Genomic DNA, 22248 nt, shown 5'->3' with positions numbered 1-22248 from the left:
TTCATGAAATCAGTGACTTTGTCCCGGGTTAACGTCTCCACTCTCAACTGGCATAAAGGCTTTCTTGCATTTATAGCAGGCTGTGCGCCATGAATAATTCATGGCTTTACACCATGGGCAGACCCAATTCACTGGGCGTGAGGCAGGCTTTTCTAGGCTCTGGGATTCTGAGGCTTTTTTCCCTTTTGGTTGCTTGGCCTTCTGCCCCTGAGGCTGCTGTTTCTTTGGGCTTTTTTTCACACCATGGCTCTTGCTATCCCCCAGGGGGGTTTCCTGGAGCTTATCTGGACCTTTCCTCTGGCTGTGGCTCCTCCTAAATTCCAGGGGGCCAATCCCCTGGAGCATCACTTGATCTTCCTTCTGGCTGTGGCTGCTGTTGTTACCTCGTGGGATCTTCTCTTTGATCATCACTGAACTTTCCTTCTTGCTCTGGCTGCTGCCGTTGCCCAGGGTTGCAATTCCCTGGAGTATCACTGGATCTTCCTTCTGGCAGTGGCTGATACCCTTGTCCAGGGGGGTCATCACCTGCAGCATCACTGGATCTTCCTTCTGCCTGTAGCTGATGCCCTTGTCCAGGGGAGCCATCGCCTGGAGCATCACTGGATCTTCTTTCTTGCTGTAGCTGATGCCCTTGTCCAGGGGGTTCATCACCTGCAGAGTCACTGGATCTTCCTTCTGGCTATAGCTGATGCCTTTGTCCAGGGGGGTCAGCACCTGGAGCATCACTGGATCTTCCTTCTTGCTGTAGATGATGCCCTTGTCCAGGGGGCTCATCACCTGGAACATCACTGGATCTTCTTTCTTGCTGTAGATGATGCCCTTGTCCAAGGGGACCATCGCCTGGAGCATCACTGGATCTTCCTTCTTGCTGTAGATGATGCCCTTATCCAGGGGGACCATCGCCTGGAGCATCACTGGATCTTCTTTCTGACTGTAGATGATGCCCTTGTGCAGGGGGGCCATCGCCTGGACCATCACTGGATCTTCTTTCTGACTGTAGCTGATGCCCTTGTCCAGGGGGGTCATCACTTGGACCATCACTGGATCTTCCTTTTTGCTGTAGATGATGCCCTTGTCCAAGGGGGCCATTGCCTGGAGCACCACTGGATCTTCCTTTTTGCTGTAGATGATGCCCTTGTCCAGGGGGGTCATCACCTGGACCATCACTGGATCTTCCTTCTGACTATAGCTGATGCCTTTGTCCAGGGGGGCCATTGCCTGGAGCATCACTGAATCTTCCTTTTTGCTGTAGATGATGCCCTTGTCCAGGGGGGTCATCACCTGGACCATCACTGGATCTTCCTTCTTGCTGTAGATGATGCCCTTGTCCAGGGGTGCCATTGCCTGGAGCATTACTGGATCTTCCTTCTGGCTGTAGATGATGCCCTTGTCCACGGGTGTCATCACCTGGACCATCACTGGATCTTCCTTCTGGCTGTAGCTGATGCTGTGCCCCAGGGGAGTCACACCTTGGGGACACTCAGGACCTTCCCCTAGGCTTTGGCTTCTGACATCCTCCAGCCGATATCCCCCTTGGAGGTTCTCAGGATATTCATTCTGGCCATGGCACCTCTGGTCCCACAGAGGGGCCATCTCCTCCTGGGACATGGTTGCAGCCCATAGGCCTGGTGGACAGATCCCTGCAGGAGGCATCTGGGGTGCAACTGCTGCTGTTGCTGCTGCTGCTCCGGCTGCTGCTTCTGAGTCCATTACTACTGGGAGTGGTAGAGGTGTTGAGTATGGTAATCCCATTGGGAAAGGTGCATGTAATGGTAATGGATGTGACATTGGCACTGGCAGTGAGGGCTGCATGGCCTGGGCCCAGGGATTCGGGGACCCTGGCACGTAAAACATAGCTGCTGGGGCTGATATCTGGGTCTCCGAATGTGGCATTCCCTGCGTCCCTGTAGCCACCATCTCTCTCTGCTCCCCTGCACCTGGGAGCCACATGGCAGCCCCGTGCTCTTTGGCTCCTGGACCAGCTACAACCTCCTGAGGCTGCTGATCGTCCTTGGTGGATTTCTCGACCTGCAGCAGCCTACTTCGCAGCACTTCAACATCGCCCACTGCCTGCTGTAGAGCGGCCCGTGTGAAGTACAGCTGCGTGGCCGCATCCTCACGCTCGTCGCGCAACCGCTGTAGCTCAGACGCCATAGCCCAGGAAGCCAACTCGCGCTCCTCCACCTGCTCCTGCAACCAACGGACCCGGAGCGTCTGCTGCTCCTGCTGCCTCACACCCGCTCGCACACCCAAAGCCAGCGCGCTCCAGGCACAGGCCCGTTTAAGGGCAAACGGCACCTGCGGGTCAGCCACCACGACCCGAAGCCGATCCTCTACCTCATTCCAGGGTCGCGAGCGGAAGGCCACGTAGAAGTCTGGGCTGCCACCGTTCATGAGGACTTCATTGTTGATGAACCCGATCACCTCACTGTGGCGGAACCCGCTGGCATAGTCCCCAAACTCCACAGCCATGGCCGCTGTGGCCTAGTCAAGTAACCGCCTCCCGGAGCCTTGCCGCCGCTTACGCCGCCACCAGACACAGGTGCGGGCTGCGGCCACCAACCGGTCTGCCCTTTGCCTCCCACTCAGTCCTACTTCAGTCCTTGCCCAGTCCTGGCCTCCTTCGTCCCTCACTCCCTCCTTCTCCTCACAAAAAGCTAAGCTGTTCTCCCTCACCGCACCAACCTCCTTCAGGCGACAGCGAGAGGCGTCACAAAGAGGAGCTGAGTCATGCCCGCTAGGACTGCTGGGACCAGCCTCCTCCAGCACAGCGACCCCTACTTGAGAAGGGGATCGGTGGCTGTGCGGGATTGCAGGGAGCTAAGACTACGGGGGCAGGGCAAATAGGGGGACACAGGGAGAGTAGGTCTTTTGGAGACACGAAAAAGTGGACATTTGCACACCCACTGGATGGCATGGGAATTTCAACTGCACATACATACACACTCTAAGGCTCTGAAGAAGAGGGTGCATCAGAGGACATCAGAGAACTTGCAGGAATTTTGAAGTTAGGTGGAGGAAAATGGGGTTACAAGGTTCCCAGTTCAGGGAGGTAAATACAGTGTGAGCAGGGGAGTCTATCAAAACCCAGGAGAGATACTTAGAACTCACGAAAATCAGCAAGAAAAAATCAAATAGCCCTATTAAAAAGTGGGCAAAGGACTTGAACGGAAACTTTTCTAAAGAAGACAGAAGAATGGCCAACAAACATATGAAAAAATGCTCATCATCTCTAATCATCAGGGAAATGCAAATCAAAACCACAATGAGATATCACTTAACTCCAGTGAGAATGGCCTTTATCAAAAACTCTCCAAACAATAAATGCTGGCGTGGTTGCGGAGAGAGAGGAACACTCCTACACTGCTGGTGGGACTGCAAACTAGTTCAACCTCTGTGGAAAGCAATATGGAGATACCTTAAAGCGATACAAGTGAATCTACCGTTTGATCCAGCAATCTCATTGCTGGGCATCTACCCAAATGATCCAGTGACACTCTACAAAAAAGACACCTGCACTCGAATGTTTATAGCAGCACAATTCATAATTGCAAGGCTGTGGAAACAGCCCAAGTGCCCATCCATCCAAGAATGGATTAATAAAATGTGGTATATGTATACCATGGAGTACTATTCAGCTCTAAGAAACAATGGTGATATAGCACATCTTATATTTTCCTGGTTAGAGCTGGAACCCATACTACTAAGTGAAGTATCCCAAGAATGGAAAAACAAGCACCAGATATATTCTCAGCAAACTGGTGTTAACTGAGTAGCACCTAAGTGGACACATAGGTACTACAGTAATAGGGTATTGGGCAGGGGGAGGAGGGAGGGGGAGGGGGGAGGGTATATACATACATAATGAGTGAGATGTGCACCATCTGAGGGATGGTCATGCTGGAAACTCAGACTTGTGGGGGGATGGGGGAAAGAGCATTTATTGAAACCTTAAAATCTATACCCTCATAATACGCCGAAAAAAAAAAAAAAAAAAACCCAGGAGAGAAAGGGCAAGGTAGCACTGAGAAATAAGGCTGCGCTTGCACTGCTACTGTAAGAAAGAAGGTGTGGTCCTTTTAGGGGCAGTGTGGGCAGGCTTAGTGTGTACCCTGTACACGAGTGAAGTGAGAGCCTGGACGTTATAGAGGATTGGAAGGCCCAAACCATGGGTGAAGGCTGATGGGGGAGGCAATAGAAAGAGCACCACTGAAATGGCTCAGTGGATAAGGAGGAAAGGTAAACTAAACCAAGATGTTCTGGCAAGATAGGGAGCTATCAAGAAGGGGAGGTCACTACCAGGATGCATAACCTGATTTAGTGAAAAGGAGGAAAAGACACTTCAGAATACAGTGTCCTGGACTGGAGTATTCTGAAAAATGAGACAATGTGTGTGAACATGTGTGAGAGAAATGAATCCTAGTGAAGATATTGAATCTCATATCATTCTGGCTGCTTCCCGAGGCCATATGGAGGTGTTTGCCATTATGGTGTGTAGGAATAGAAGGCTGCTCTTCACTCAGCTCCTTCTCTTACACCTCTCTGTAGCCATGCTATCCTCCTGCATGGTTCCTGCCTTACTCGATTTCCCACAGGAAGAAATTTCTCTTCTCAACTTTAAAAATAAATCCTTCATCTATAATTTGGATTCCAGCCTCTCTATCGCCTCAAAGAGTTCAATCCATACATTATCTCCACTCTCTTCTCTATTTTCAGCCTTTTCCTCTTTACTGGCTCCTTTCCCATCATGGCATGACCATGTTCATGTTTCTTCCCCAACTTCCCACCCCCACTCAATAGTATAAGTTTTTGCTAACTTGACCTTTCTGTAGCCTTTGACTCTTTTAACACTCCCTTTTTGAAATTCAATGCTTCATTTTCTTCTATGACACCAGACTATTGATTTTCTTCCTGTCTCTCTGACTGCTCCTTCTTAGTTTCATTTTGCTGCTTGCTATGCTTTCACTCACCATTTAAATACTAGGATCTCCCTGTGTTGTGTCCTCAGACCCCTCAGACACCCTCCTTCATTACAAAGACTCCCTCTTTGTGATCTCATCTATTCTCTTTTCTCAACTATCATCATTAATTGCTAAAAACTCCCAAAACTTTATACCTCCCTACTCTGTCCCTCAAAGTTCAGATTTACCTAACCAACAAGCTCCTAAAATCCTTCACTTGGATCTTTCATAAGAGCCTTATTCTCCATAAGTCCTACACTCATTAATACTACTTTGGACAAATGGCTTGGCAACTTTATTAACATTTCTCAGTATACACTTTCTCAAAGAGATGTTGCAGAAATGAAATAAGAACATGTATGTAGATAGCACTGTTATCATCATAACCCTTACTACTATTAAAGAAATCTTCATGGAGAACGTAGGACTTAAAATGGGATTTGAACAATGGGTAGGATTTACATGAAGACAGTGATGGGGAAAACAAACCTCAAATTGATAAAAGATACTTCTCTATTATTTACCAAATAGCTGCTTGACCAAAATTTGAATTAGGTCACCCTGCTCTTCCATATCCAGTTGAATTGTATTGCTCAATTCATAGGACAGCTACCTCTGGTGCTTTCATTCCATTATGTTTTTAGAAGCTGGCATCTGGTCCCCCACCTACCTGCCTTTTACATTTCAGCTATTTCCATGGATGCTCTTTGCTAGAGCTACACATCTGATACCACCAAGGAGACACCATGTGTGTACTGGCATTTGTGATATTTCCAGGATCTATGTTGCTTTCTGGGTGCTGAAAGCATCATCTGCTTTTGATCAGAAACAAAACATATTCTATATCTGAACATAAAAGCAGTAGAGTTGTTGAAGAGTAGAATTAGGCCTATACTTGAAATATATAGAAATATGAAAACACATTAAGAGGATATAATTTTGAGGGTAAATGATTTTATATATAATAATATCTTCTTAAGGTAGCAGTGGAAAAATAAACAAAAAATGGAAAATGTAGATATGACCAAGAAATATTTTTAAGAAGTATCTATATACCTGTATAGATAAACAGATAATAGCTTTCCCTGAAAATAACATTTTAATACTTGGACCAGGTCAATTTGCAAAGTGTTGAATAAATATAAAGAGCAGCACTGTTTTGCTAGACATAAAAAAGCACTCAGGTGTAAGAAGAACAGTTATCAATATTACCAGCTCTAATTTCTGTATTGGCACTAATCATTGTTGCATGTTAAGTGCTGGTAGAAATTATTTCATATAAACTAACACTAAAGTTGCTCAAAGATTATTTCTATAGTCTTTTGCATATTCATGTTATAAACAATAATGATGGTGCTAATAAAATGTTTTTCTTCAGGGCTTTTTGTACAGTAATAAATAATAAATAACTTTTTAGCATTTACTATGTGCTAGGCTCTGGGGACTCTTTGTATGCATTATCTTATGCAATCTTTGCCACAACTATGTGAGTTAAATAACAGTATTACTTCCATTTTTGAAATAAGTAAATTGGGGCTTAAGGGAGCTAAATAACATTTACAAGGACCCAAACCTAGTGGGTGGGGAAATCAGAATTAGTACCTTGATTGGTCTGAGTAAAAAACCCATGATCTTAACATTAAACTCTACTCCCTACAATGACACATTTCCTCAGATCTCCAAGACTCAAACTAATAGAATCAATACACAATAGATGTGATAATATATGTGCAAAAGTTAACTGAAAAAAAAATGTCTTTCAATCCAAAAGCAAGAAAAGGAAAGCTTGCCTATAACCTATTAGGTAGCTTAAATATATCTAAAAAATGAGTTAAATGAAGATGAGTGATCAATTTGAAACACAGGAAACAGTAATCAGAGAGCACAAATTGAAACTGGCATTGCAAACTTGTCCAACATAGAGGGTGCTCTAACCAACAGATGGGAACATTCTGGTCCCCTAGCCAGATCCACCTCTGTAGTGATAGCAGAGGCATCAGGCCACAAAATTTCTGTGACAAAAATCCATGAAAATCATCCAACCACTATTTTTTGGAAAATAATCCAACAAAAATTCCAGTTTTTCTCATTACATGTTGACCTGTGTCTCTTGATGATAATTTGACTTCCAGTACAACTTACAAGTATAGAGGAAACTCCCTGATCATTGTCCTGAGTGCTACAGTCGGCTTGACAGTTATGCTTATTCAATAACAAGTAAGCCAGCCCTCAGACTTTATACACAGATTCCCTTTGAATTAAACTGCTGTAAGCTAGTCTTTGAGAAATTGGTAACATTTGAGTACTTGACCACATTGAGCATCTGACCTAAAGAACTGAGGAGCATACCCTGGAAAGTGGTACCCACACCAAGATACATCCACCTTAGGGGACAACTCTATGTCATGATTCACAAAGTCACAGGTTTACCTACTTAATCTGACTGATCAAGATAATCATAATATCAGGAAGAATCAAATATATGGTGCCATTTTATGACAGTTCTCATTGCGTGACATTTCTCATAGGTGAAAACCCTACAAAATAGGTGAAATTACAAATACAAGCATACTTTGGAGACATTGTGGGTTTGGTTCCAGACCACCACAGTAAAGTGACTATTGCAATACAGTGAGTCACACAAAAGTTTTGGTTTCCTAGTGCATATATAAGTTACATTAAACTATGTTATAGTCTATTAAGTATGTCTTACATTATATCTAAAAAAATGTACAATACCTTAATTTTAAAAGAGTTTCCTGGTTAAAAAAAAAAATATGCTAACAGTCATCTGACCCTTCAGGGAGTCATAACTGTTTTGCTGGTGGAGTTTTCTGCCTCAGGCTGCTGACTGATCAGGATGGTGGTTGTGGAAGGTTGGAATGGCTGTGGCAACTTCTTAAAATGAAACAACAATGAAGTTTGATGCATTAATTGACTCTGTGTTTCACAAAAGTTTTCTCTGTAGCATGAGATGTTGATTGATGGTATTTTAGCCACAGTAGAACTTATTTCAGAATTAGAGTCAATCCTCTCAAACCCTGCTGCTGATTTAACAACTAATATTATGTAATATTCTAAATTCTTTGCTGTCATTTCAAAAATATCCACATCATTTTCACCAGTAGTTTCTTATTTCAAGAAACTATTTTCTTTGTTCATCCATAAAAACCAACCCTCATCCATTAAAATTTTGTCATGAGGTTGTAGCAGTTCAGTCAAATCTTCAGGCCTCACTTCTAATTCTAGTTCTCTTGCTATTTCCACCATATCTACAGTGTTTTTCTCCACTGAAATCTTGAACCCATCAAAGTCATCCATGAGGATGGAATCAACTTCTTCCAAACTCCTGTTAATGTTTATATTTTGACCTCATACTATGAATCACAAATGTTTTTTATGCCAAAAAAAATGTGAATCCTTTCCATAAGGTTTTCAATTAACTTTTCTCAGATCCATCAGAATAATTCCTATCTATGGCAGTTACAGTCTTATGGAATGTATTATTTAAATAATAAGATTTGAAAGTCAAAATTACTCCTTTATTCATGGGCTACAGAATGGGTGTTGTGTTAGCAGGCATGAAAACATTAATCTCCTTATACATCTCCATTAGAGTTCTTCAGTGACTAGGTGCACCATCAAAGAGCTGTAATATTTTGAGAGGAATCTTTTTTTTTTTCTGAACAGTAGGTCTCAACAGTGGGTTTAAACTATTCAGTAAATCATGCTGTAAACAGATGTGCTGTCATCCAGGCTTTGTTTTTCCGTTTATAGAGCACAGGCAGAGCAGAATTAGCATAATTATTTTTTAAGGTGTACAAAATGATTTTTTTTATTTCAGCATATTATGGGGGTACAGATGTTAAGGTTACGTATATTGCCCTTGCCCTCCCTGCCCCCTTGAGTCAGAGCTTCATGCATGTCCATCCCCCAAATGGTGCACATCACACTCATTACGTATGTATATACCCATCCCCTCCTCCCTCCTCCCATCTGCCTGATGCCCGATAAATGTTATTCCTATATGTCCACTTAGGTGTTGATCAGTGAAACTAATTTGCTGGTGAGTACATGTGGTGCTTATTTTTCCATTCTTGAAATACTTCACTTAGTAGAATGGGTTCCAGCTCTATCCAGGAAAATACAAGAGGTGCTATATCACCATTGTTTCTTATACCTGAATAGTACTCCATGGTTTACATATACCACATTTTATTAATCCACTCATGTATTGATGGACACTGGGTTGTTTCTACATCTTTGCAATTGTGAATTGTGCTACTATAAACATTCGAGTGCAGATGTCTTTTTTTTATAGAATGTCTTTTGTTCTTTTGGGTAGATGCCCAGTAATGAGATTGCTGGATCAAATGATAGAAGTTAGAAATGTTGATGCTCTTCTACCTGCTCTATATAAAAGAAAGGAAGACAACATCCTTCTATTTATCCTATTATCCTCTTGGCTTCCCACTAAATCCTCAATTTCCTGGATTCTGGATTCTATACCCACTACTCTATTATAACTGATCTCACTACAGTCACAAACTGCTTCCCAGTTGTAAGAGATCCAGGGGAGACTTTTCAACCCTTACTTTACTGGACCTCTCCACTGTATTTGGTACTGATAATCTTTCCCTTTTTCCTGAAATTTTTCACTTTTGAACTCTAGGAAATCAAACTCCCCTAATTAATGTAGTATATATCCAACCACCATTTTTCTGTTTTTTTTTTTTTTTGTGAGCTCTTGTTCTTGTGTTTACTCTATAATATTGGTGTTCCCCAGAGTCTATGTTGTTCCTCTTATATTCTCACTTTACACTTTTTTCCAGGTGATCAAATTTATGCTCAAGTTCTCAAATATTGCCTATGTGCTGATAATTCCTACGTCTATATCTCTAACCTATATCTCTCATTCAGGCTTAAGACTTGTACTAAACGACATGCTGAATTTCCCAAAATGTCTCATAGGAACCTTAATGCCTATATCCAACTAGTGGATATGTCTTTAATATTCCTTGGATCTTTCATTACTTTAACATCCACACTACCGCTACCAAAGGCAACCATCATCATTTGCCTAGACTAGTACAACAACTTCCTGACTGTTCTCCCAACTTCTTATATATATTCCCCTTCAAATTTAATTCCCAGAAAGTTTAAAGGCCAAACTGTTTAAAATTGTTCATGTAAGTACCATGCTTAAAAATCATTCAATGTCCATATTTCATACACAATAGTGCCCAAACTACTTAATGTGTTATTTAAGCTCTTTATAATTTTCCCTATTAGCCTTGCCAGTCTAATTTTTATCCATTCCCCTATCAAATGCTACATTCAAACAATGCTGAACTGCTTGTAATGCCTCTCACACATGCCTTCTTGCTTCTCATGTACTTGGCTTTGTCTCTGCCATCTTCTCTGCCTGGTTCCAAACACTCTGCACCTAGTTAACTTCTAATAATATTTTAATATTCAGTATAGGTAACACCTTATCCAGAAAGCATTCCCTTACATCCCCACTTCAGGTTACTATTCTATATAAACTCCTCTATCTTATTCAACTTTATTTTTCCAGAATTTAGCACAGTGCCTATTACACAATGCATGTGTATTGAATGCAAGAATCTGAAAGAGTAACCCTTAGTTATAAAACATGGAGATTTAATGATCAGCTCTAAACTAACCTTATCCTTTCTGTTATGATATCTAACCTTCAACTTTCTTCTTCTCAGATTAAAGAAAACTACTCTTTATAGTCTACTTGTGAAGACCTCGTTACTCAATCATCCTGGCTACTTGTTAGTTAAGTTTAGATCTTCCCCAGTTCAAACACATCTTCTAGATATGTGAGCAAATTCTTAATTTTGAACATTGTATTTTTATGTTAATGTACATCATGATTATGCTCATTATTTTCTTGACCTTTTGGCCACAACATCATGCTAAGCTGATGTCTTTAGGACAGCCATGCACTCATTAAATACTTAACAAGTGTCTATTATGTGCTAGGAGTTGGTGATATAGTACAGCAAGCAACAGTAACCAAAAACAAGCCCTCCACTCTCATGGAGTTTGCATCTTATCTTGGAGAGGGAAAAAGGTGGACACAGATAACAAATAAGGAAAAAGCAAAAAAAAAAAAAATCATGGCAAATGCTATAAAGAAAGAAAAACAGGTAGCTGTAATAAAGAGCACTTGGGTGCCCAGGGAGGTTAAGTTAGACAGACTCATAGCTCATTTCTATAGATATAACTGACAAACTAGAAAGCCATCAGCCTATGAGTATAATTTGGATTATTTCTCTCAAATGAATACTGTATCCCACGCTAAACTTCACTTAACCATTTCCTGCCCACTCACCTTTTAAACCCTACAATCTTCAATCAATATGACACATCTTCCAATTCATTTGAGTCAGGGAAAATGTTAAAAGTGGTCCCACAGAGTCCCTGGTCCCACATTACAGAAACTTAGAGTGATCTCACAGAGAATAACTTCTCCTCTGTTTTACCACCTTCCACTTAGCATTTCACTCCTTAAAAGACTATGGTATTAATTGCCAACTTGGCAGATGTATTGTGGACTGACTTTTCCAATAGTTGTATTCAACATATATTTAGTGAACATTATATTATAGATTTATGAAAAATAAGATTAATCTCAGAATTTATATCTGTGAGACACTTATGTTTGCACTTGTCTACCCAGAAAAGTGCATGCCTCTAGCATCAGTGTGTCTTCATAGTTCCCTTCTCCTCATGTGCTCAGGAACTTCCTTGGAAGTGATAAAACTTCTGTTTCTTTGTGAAAAAATATTACTCTGAAAGATCCAACTGCTAGTGTTGGTGATGGAAGTGAAGACAAAGTGGGAAGATGTAAGAAAGTGATGATTCTTAGCCAGCAAAATAGAACTATAGGGATTATAGTGATATTTGCAATATTGAGAATGTTCAAGCCTCTGGATATGTACTTTGTGACTTAAGAGTCTATGACAGTATTTCCTAAAATTGCCTAATCAAGAGAATCCCCTGGGTCACATGCAAAAAAAATATGGATAATCAGGCTCTCTCCTTTGGAAACTATTATTCAGGAGGTGGACTGAGAGCAGGAAATTTGCATTTTTAACAATTGTCCCAAGTGAATGTAATGACATGATAGGTTTGGGAAACACTGATCTATATAACTTTCCTCATAGGATGCAATACATGCGAAAATGGATTGTGAAGGTTTTCACAGATAATAGGTACTCAGTGAATGTTTTCATTCCTTTCCTTTTCTTCCCTGTTTTTATGACCTTTTATGAAATTGTAATATTTAGGGCGGTTTTTATATCTCACTTCTAAAGCTCTGCTTCCTGCATGAAAAGTGAATGAAGATCTTACCTATTAACATGGTCTTTTCCCATTATTTTGCCATATCATATCAACGCTGTGCTCATCCAAATGCCATATCACCTATTATGTCAAGCATTCCCAGTAGATGAATTTTATTTAGTCATTTCATTTTAAGCCATTCATCAGTGTTATTTTGCATTTATCATTTTTTTTCATCTAAGTGGCTTTCAAATGTCAATATTTTTCTTAGGCTTAGAGTAATGGTGATTTTATCCAATTTGTTGTGCCTTGGGAAAAAACAGACCAGTATTACTATAATAGCATTTTAATCAGGAGAATCATAGAACTAATTAGGGGCAGAAGTAAAAATGAAAAAAAAATTCTTAATTCTCAGTCTAGTATGCTTTCCACCACACTACACTGCCTCTCAGCTTGCATTAATGTAAACAATTATAAATGCTTATTTCAGAACAATAAACAAATTGTTAGCTATTACATACTCTAGAGCATCTTTATTCTGCTGAATCTGTAAACCATTTGTACTCAAGCTGAATTATATGTGGAATAAATGTTAATTTAATTCTTGAATCATCAAATGTGATTAGTGGCATTGTTATTCATTTCTAACCCTTTTATTATTTAATATAGCAGCACTAGATATGTAAGTTTTAACTGTAAAGGGAAAAATCACATTCTAAAATGCACTCATTTCTGTTGACCTGAGTTTCTCAGAAATGACATCATTAGGAAAATTTCCAGTAAGAAACTGATTTTTAAATATAGTGTATCACATACTTAATATGACTCAACAGAAGTTTATGGACTAATCACAAGTTATCTTTGTACTTATAGTCTCCTTTATATTGTTAGTTTTCCATCCATATGTCCTATTTTCTCAAAGTAGAAGATCAGCTCCAAGAGAGGATAAATCACATACAAAATCTCTTATGTGTAACCAGCACTTAGTAAATTGTCATTAAATGAATGCTATTTGGTTGATCACCTTCTAAGAGAATCACAAGGCACAAGAGGGCCTCATAGGGGTACCTGAATGGTTCAGACACATAAAATCAGGTAGTGAGTAAACCACACGTCACACAAACTGGCAGCCCTCAAGCTAAATCTAGCCTTCATATAATAAGAGTTAAGTCACCAGAGTTTTAAAAGAAAAAATCTCAATAGTCCTACATCTACACTTCTCTGACATTTGTTAACATTTGTTATTTGTCTGTTGTAATTCAATCAATAATGCCATTATCCTTATGAAAATCTCTAGAGATAAAGACTTTAAATGTACAACTCCTCATTCTGACCATCAAGAGAGTATTCTTGATAACCAGCTTAAACTTCTCCATTTTTATCATTTTCTTTTCTCTTTTCCACTTTTTGGTGATCAGAGATTAGAAAAAAAATCATTCACATTATAAAATTTATGTTGGAAGACTGTGACCAGGTCAGCCCTTAGTCATCCATTCTCCAGAATAAATAAATCTAATTTATTTCACTTATCTTCACATATTTTCTGTATCTTTCTATCTTCCTGCTTCCAGTCTTGCCCACTCAAATCACCACCACCACCAGTGATTTGAGCTAAATGTAAACAGAACCATGTTAATTCCACTACCTTAAACCCTTCCTTAGCACTCTGGGAGGCTGAGGCAGGAGGATCGCTTGAGCTCAGGAGTTGAGATCAGACTAAGCAAGAGGAAGACTCTATCTCTACTAAAAATAGAAAAAATTAACTGAGCCTTGTGGTGCACACCTGCAGTCCCAGCTACTCGGGAGGTTGAGGCATGAGGATCTGGTTCCCTTGAACCCAGGAGTTTGAGGTTGTTGTGAGCTAGGCTGATGCCACAGCACTCTAGCCCAGGTGACAGTGAGAATCTGACTAAATAAATAAATAAATCCCTTCCTTGATTCCCTGTTGACTATAGGATACAATTAAATCTCGTTAGTATGTCATACAAGGCCCTGACAACCTAACCTCTTCCAAATTCTTCCATCTCAAATCTTGCTACTTCATGTCTTGCACTCTATGCTCCAGCAGCTCTACTTGTGTTTTCCCTCCATTCACCTAAATACCTTTGCTCAAGATGCCTTCCTTGCTTGAAATACCCATACCAACCTGTCTACACCCCTTGGTTATTCATCCTTAAAGGTTCCAGGTTTCTATTCTTTATTACTAATTTCCACTGATTTACATAGTAAGGTGTGCACACCTGAGATGGTACACAAGATGATGTGCTGGGATCTTGTGGAAAATATTAGATCTTTTATGTGTATATATTCTCCTCTCATCTTTTTAGCATTGACATTTTGGTAGTAAATGTAACATAAATATTTATAAAATAGATACATATATAGCTAAACTAGCACACCGACACTTGCATATAGGCTAAACTTTTCTTACAGATGAAATACACTGCCAATAAAAGTTGGGGCTTAATGCTTGTCTTTTTGCACTTTTCAAGCATTCACTCCTGTGGCATCAATTTATATTGTAGAAAACTTCCACATCTATGTTTTGAGTCCAAACTAAGCTACTGACCTTCACATTTATATTTTCAACCAACTAATGAATATTTCCATATAGGTGTTCTGTACTTATCCCAAGTTTGCCTGTCTGAGTTTGAACCAATGATTTGCTCCTCCCTATTTCCCCAATGCATTTTTCCTATTGTTTGCTGCTTTTGTTTACTACCCTGTCTTCTAAGCTAGAAACATAGAAGTCTTTCTTGACTCCACCTACATTTCTATCAAGTACATTTCCTATTCTATATCCCTACAACCATGTCTTTATTTGAAGTCCTCAACTTATTACAACTGGACCCTTGCAAGTCTCCTAACTCGTTTTCATAACTTCCGTCTTAATTTCTCTAGTGTACTTCTTTCAGCTTACTGTCAAAGGATCCTTCTAAATACAAATGAGATCATGTCACTTTCTCATCTTAAAACTGTTCATCACTTACCACTGATTTCAGGATAAGATACATCATCTTTTAGCATGGCCTAGGAAGCATAGAAGGTTCTTGATGATGATAGGGCCATGGCTATCTATCCAGAATCATCTTCTGACCTTCTCATAAGATATAGATTGCACCATGTTTTCATTGCTCAGAGGATTTACTGATGTCATTTGTTTTGCCTAGAATGTTTCTCCCTTACAGTCCTTGTAAGACTCAATTCAAACAGTACCTCCTCTAGAAATCCTTTACTGATAACAATTCCTCACAAGGTTGGTTTAGTTTCCCTTCTTAGGTGCTTCCACAACTCCAGGGCCTCAGTTCTTTTGGGTGTGGAGTGTCAGTGGAGATTATATTTGAATGAATGAATGAATTGTCTGAAGATATTTTCTGAAAAATATCCACATTATCTATAGATCGTTAAAATTCCAAAGGATAACTTTATTTCTATAAGGTCTAAACTAGTTCAAAATATGGTGGAAAGATGGCTTCTTTGTTTTTGCATAATAGATTCTGAGGATTTATAGATATCAGAAGACCACTGAATTTGATTGGTCTCAGCCCCATTTTAATGCTGAGGAAACTAAGGCTTGAGTTTTACATACTTACCTAAGCTGTGCAGCAGCGGAGCTGAAAATCTAATCAAAATCTTCTGTTTTTCTTTTAGCTATGTTTTTTCCTCAGTACCTGGAAGTTCTTAACCCTTTTTGTACCATCACAGTCTGGTGAAACCCATGAACCTCTTCTCAAAATAATACTTTTAAATAAATAAAATATATAGCATTGCAAAGGAAACTAAATACATCGAAATAAAGTTATCAAAATATTTGAAAATTGTGATATAGTAAAATACATGGTGATAAAACCATTAAGTAAAAGAGCTACTGACAAGTTCAATAACTACTTTAATTTTTAAGTAATGATGAATATAAATGATATTCTGAGATATCTACAAGCACAATAATGTTATTTCTATTGGAAAATTCAGAGGTACTACTAATACAACTGTGTTTTCTTTTTTAAAACTTATGTTGATAATTGAAGAAAGTGCTAGATTTTAGTAACAGAGAAGTGGAAATAAAAATGTAATAATTTCCCCATAAAAATTCATGGACTCAAAATACACAAACCTACAAGTGAAAAAATTGTATAAAACACACATATATAAATACACATACACAGTAACACACATGCATTATGAGTATAAAACTGGGGAAATCTGAATATAAAAAGTAGATTGCATAAATGTTAATATCCTGGATATGATATTGTACTATAGTTTTGTAGCATATAACCATTCTGGGAAATTGAGTAAAGGATACATGGAACTTCTCTGTATCTTACAACTGCACATGAATCTACAAATAGCTTTGTAAAAACTTCAGTTAAAAATATATACTACGAGTTAAGAACCCTTGCACGTCCAAAATCTTGATATAGTGTTCCTCAAAGTGTTCTTGAAGATGTGTTTCAAGGCATATTAAAGGTCTGAGAAGTCAAGCAATTTAAAAACAAAACTTCTAAATCAGATTTTCCAAGAGTATTGGCCAACAGAGTCCCACTTATTTCTGTGGACTACTTATTAGTAGCTCATAAGGACTTGCATTCCAAAGAATCCACTTTGAAAGTGCTCACTTGTTCATCACAGGATCATGTTAGCCCTTATCACAACAACCATGAAAAACATTCAAGATAGCATTTGAATTAGAATATTTCAGCACACTGTTACCACTCTTCTTTCATCATTGTTTTTGAGCAACATGGTTTACTTTGGGAAAGTGCCTGTTTGGAAGGATAAGGCAACCAGGTGGAAGAGCTACGTGGGCGTACTGTAACACTTTCACACTAGTTATTTTCCTTTGCTATTCAGTGAGCTGTACTGAATTGAAAATAAATCAGTCAACAACCAAAACAAAAGAAAAAAATAAAAATATGCTGAAGAAAAGGGAATCAGTTTAAGGGAACATAGAAAAAATTAAAAATAAAAATATGTTCACCACAAAATATGTACAGAGCTCTCTTCACAAACTTATCCACATAAATTCATATTTGAAGAAACTGAGATATGATCGTTTACATGTTCTTGATGAAAGTATTTTTAGGTTGAGTTTTGTTCAGCATATCAGTCCTTTTGAATCTTTCTTTCCCAACATTTCTGAGGGTATATGACCTTTGGAAGGATATGTTACATTCAATTTGATGTAATACAATGAGGTGAAAAGAGCACTGAGCTTGAAAGATGAAATAAGGATTTCAATCTCAACCATGCCACTCCCTGTGTGACTGTATGCAAGTCCTGTTGTCTCCCTTGGTCTTCAACTTCTTCATTTATAAACTATGTGTGGTTTGTTGGTTACATTCATAATTGAAAGAAAAATAGTACAAGCATGTTACTAATATGAAAATTAAAAGACACAAGCATGTTTAAAAAACAAAAAATAAAGTAAAGAAAGCTTAGACTAGTTGATTTCAAATGAACATTTTAGTTCTACAGAGCTATGGTTGTCTTCGAACTACCAAAATATAAATTATGCTCAAATTGAATGTATGATTGTTATTGAGTACTTACATCGCAGCAATTTTTGTGTGTTTTACATATATTATTTATTTGGATTCTTACTAAAACCTTATGAGATAAATAATGTTATTACCCCTATTTTATAGATGAAAAATCTGAGACGAGGTAAGGCCAAGTAATTTGACCAAGCTCATGCAACTAATGAGTGGAACAGCAGGAATTTGAACCTAGGCAGTCTGGCTACAGAGGCTCTGAGATTAACCACTAAGATATGAAAGAACCTGAATAAGTAAATAACTCTAACAAAAGAGAAGATGAAACAATAAAAAGGAAAAAGTGAAACATTGTAGCCATCCAATTTCATCAGTTGCATATCGCACATATATAGCAAGACCTTGAGTGGTATTACAAAGAGGGAATAATGTGAAGCACTCAGCACTATTTTACTATTCTAACAGATATCCAATAAAACAAGGACACTAATACAGAATAAAGCTTCAGTAGCCCAAATCTTTATTCCTTTGTCTGCACTCAAGAAAGTAGATTCAAGTATTGTTGCAACAGTGTATGGATGAAATGTTGCCCTCCTGGTGTATTCTGTTTAAAATATATAAAATAAAGTGTGTGCTCCATAGATAAAGAATGTTAACCTTGTATGCATATGATAAATGTTAATACTTTCCAACATGTCAACGAACACCTGTTGCATTACAAATAATTTGGTTACCCTTTGTCCTTAGTTCCTGGGAGATAGTTTCTAAAGTATTGCAATTTTCCAAGAATAATAAGTATCTTCATTTTTCATAGTGGGCCCTAATAATTTATGCTAATGAGGTGACTCATAATAAGGTCCTAAATAGTTTAAGCAAGGAAGATGATGCAGGATGGGAGCTGGCTTTGCCAGAAAGACCAACCATGTTATTAAACATTTGAAGGTTTGAACCATGTGACCTCCAGGGAAGGAGAAGGGCTAAATATTGTATTATATCACATTGTTAGTGCTTCAATCAATAATGCCTACATAATGAAACTCCAATAAAAAGTCTGGACACTGAAGTTTGGGTGTGCTTCCCTGATTAACAATATTCTGTGCATATTGTTATACATTGATATGTCCTGACTTACTGGGAGAGGACACTGGAAGCTTCATAGTTGTGACCCTACTAGACCTCACCATATGCAACGCTTCTTTTGGCTGGTCTCGGCTAGTCTTGATTTGCATTCTTTTTGCAATTATAAAACTAGAATAAATGTAGAAATAAATCCTAAAAGGAACTCTCATTTCTACACAAAGTCATGGAAACTAAACAACCTTCTGCTGAATGATCACTTCACAAATAAGGAATCAAGATGGAAATCCAAAGATTTTTTGAACTAATTTACAAAGGAGACACAAGTTATCAAAACCTGTGAGACACAGCTAAAGAAGTCTTGAGAGGAAAGTTTATTTCCAGAAAAGCCTATATCCAGAAGTTGAAAAGATAACAAATAGAAAACCTAATGAATTGACTCAAAGAGTTGGAAAAATAAGAACAGACTGATCCCAAACCCAGAAGAAGAAGTGAAATCATTAAGATCAAATCAGAACTAAATGAAATTGACAACAGGGAAGCTATTCAGAAGATTAATAAAACAAAAAGTTGGTTCTTTGAAAAAATAAACAAAATTGACACACCTTTGGCTACACTGACGAAAAGCAGAAAAGAAAAATCTCTAATAAGCTCCATCAGGAACAATAAAGGAGAAAGTACAACTGATGCCATGGAGATACAAGATATAATTTATGAATACTACAAAAACCTTTATGCACACAAACGGGAAAATGTGGGGGAAATGGACAAATTCTTAGAAACACACAGCCTCCTTAGGCTCAACCAGGAAGAAATAGAATTCCTGAACAGACCAATTCAAGTACTGAAATTGAAACAGCAATAAAAAACCTTCCGAAAAAGAAAAGTTCCAGACCAGATGGTTTCACACCCGTATTTTACCATACCTACAAAGAAGATCTGGTGCCTATCCTGAAGAAATTATTCCAAAATATTGAGAAGGATGGAATCCTCCCCAACACATTTTATGAAGCGAACATAACCCTGATACCAAAACCAGGAAAGGATGCAACAACACAAAAAGAAAAATAAAGACCAATATCCCTTATGAATATAGATGCAAAAATTCTCAAAATAATTCTAGCTAATCGAATCCAGATGCTTATTGGGAAAATAATCCATCACAGCCAAGTGGGCTTCATCCCAGGGATGCAGGGATGGTTCAACATATGCAAACCTATAAATGTAATTTACCATATAAACAGAAGCAAAAACAAAGACCATATGATCCTCTCAATAGATGCAGAAAATTCAACACCCTTTTATGATAAGAACGCTTAAGAAAATAGGCATAGATGGGGCTTAGCTAAAAATGATACAAGCCATATATGACAAACCCACAGCCAACATTATTCTGAATGGGGAAAAATTGAAAGCATTCCCAGTTACAACTGGAACAAGACAAGGTTGCCCACTATCTTCACTTCTATTCAACATAGTGCTGGAAGTCCTTGCTACAGCAATCAGACAAGAGAGTGAAATTAAGGGTGTCCAAATGGGAGCAGAAGAGATCAAAATTTCACTCTTTGCTGATAATATGATATTATACCTAGAAAACCCCAAGGATTCAACAAAGAGACTCCTTGAATTGATAAATGAATTTAGTAAAGTCTCAGGATACAAAATCAATACACACAAATCAGAGGCATTCATATATGCCAACAACAGTACAAGTGAGAACCACATCACAGACTCAATTCCCTTCAAAACAGCAACAATGAAAATAAAGTACCTAGGAATATATTTAACTAAGGAGGTAAAAGAGCTCTACAGGGAGAACTATGAAACAATGAAGAAGGAAATAGCAGAGGATGTAAACAGGTGGAAGAGCATACCATGCTCATGGGTCAGCAGAATTAACATTATTAAAATGCCTATACTACCCAAAGTGACTTACAGAGTCAATGTAATCCCTATTAAAATACCATCATCATTTTTCACAGATATAGAAAAAATAATTTTACACTTCACATGGAACCAGAGAGGATCCCGTATAGCAAAAGAAATCCTAGGCAATAAAAACAAAATGGGAGGTATCAATTTACCAGACTTCAAACTATACTACAAGGCTATCATCATTAAAACAGCTTGGGACTGGCACAAGAACAGGGACATTGACCAGTGGAACAGAACAGAGAACCCATATATAAAACCATCCACATATAGCTATCTAATCTTTGACAAAGCAGAGAAAAACATACATTGTGGAAAATAATCCTTATTCAATAAATGGTGCTGGGAAAACTGGATAGCCACATGTAGAAGACTTACACAGGATCCACATCTTTCACCTCCCACAAAAATCAACTCACGCTGGGTAACAGACTTGAACATTACATGTGAAACTATTAGAATTCTAGAGGAAAATGTTGGAAATACTCTTTTAGACATTGACCTAGGCAAAGAATTTATGAAGAAGACTCCAAAGGGAATCACAGCATCAACAAAAATAAGTAAATGGGACTTTATCAAACTTAAAAGCTTCTGCACAGCCAAAGAAACTGTCAAGAGAGCAAACAGACAACCCACAGAATGGCAGAAAATTTTCACAAGCTACACATTCGATAAAGGGCTGATAACTAGAATCTATTTAGAACTTAGGAAAATCAGCAAGGAAAAAACAAACAACCTTATCAAAAAGTGGGCAAAGGACATAAACAGAAACTTTTCAAAAGAAGACACAATAATGGCCAAAAAACATATGAAAAAATGTTCAACATCCCTAATCATCATGGAAATGCAAATCAAAACCACAATGAGATATCATTTATGTCCAGTGACAATGGCCTTTATTAAGAAGTCCCAAAACAATAAATGTTGGCATGTGGAGAGATAGGATCACTCCTACATTGCTGGTGGGACTGCAAACTAGTTCGACCTCTGTGGAAAGCATATGGAGATACCTTAAAGCGATACAAGTAGATCTGCCATTTGATCCAGCAATCCCATTACTGGGCATCTACCCAAAAGACCAAAAGTCACTCTATGAAAAAGACACCTGCACTCGAATATTTATAGTAGCACAATTCACAATTGCAAAGATGTGGAAACAACTCAAGTGCCCATCAATACATGAGTGGATTAATAAAATGTGGCATATGTATACCATGGAATAGTACTCAGCTATACCAAACAATGGTGACATAGCACCTCTTGTGTATTCCTGAATAGAGCTGGAACCCATTCTACTAAGTGAAGTATCCCAAGAATGGAAAAACAAGCACCACATGTACTCACCAGCAAACTGGTATTAACTGATCAACACATAAGTGAACATATAGGAATAACATCTATTGGGTGTTGGACAGGTGGGGGGAAAGGGTATATACATACATAATGAGTGTGATGGGTACCAACTG

General features: G+C 38.6%; 1 protein-coding gene across 1 annotated transcript; it reads right to left on the bottom strand.

Moving 5' to 3' along the window:
• Nucleotides 1–9: 9 nt before the first annotated feature.
• On the bottom strand, nucleotides 10–2472 carry TEX13C (TEX13 family member C). Its single transcript, XM_012760938.2, has one exon. The coding sequence runs from the start codon at nucleotides 2470–2472 to the stop codon at nucleotides 10–12; it is 2463 nt and encodes an 820-aa protein (XP_012616392.2).
• Nucleotides 2473–22248: the final 19776 nt, after the last annotated feature.

The sequence above is a fragment of the Microcebus murinus genome, chromosome X, assembly GCF_040939455.1.
Source record: "Microcebus murinus isolate Inina chromosome X, M.murinus_Inina_mat1.0, whole genome shotgun sequence".
NCBI classification, from domain to species: Eukaryota; Metazoa; Chordata; class Mammalia; order Primates; family Cheirogaleidae; genus Microcebus; species Microcebus murinus.
The sequence above is the reverse complement of the archived record's forward strand: the minus strand, read 5'-3'. Positions and strand labels throughout refer to the sequence as shown.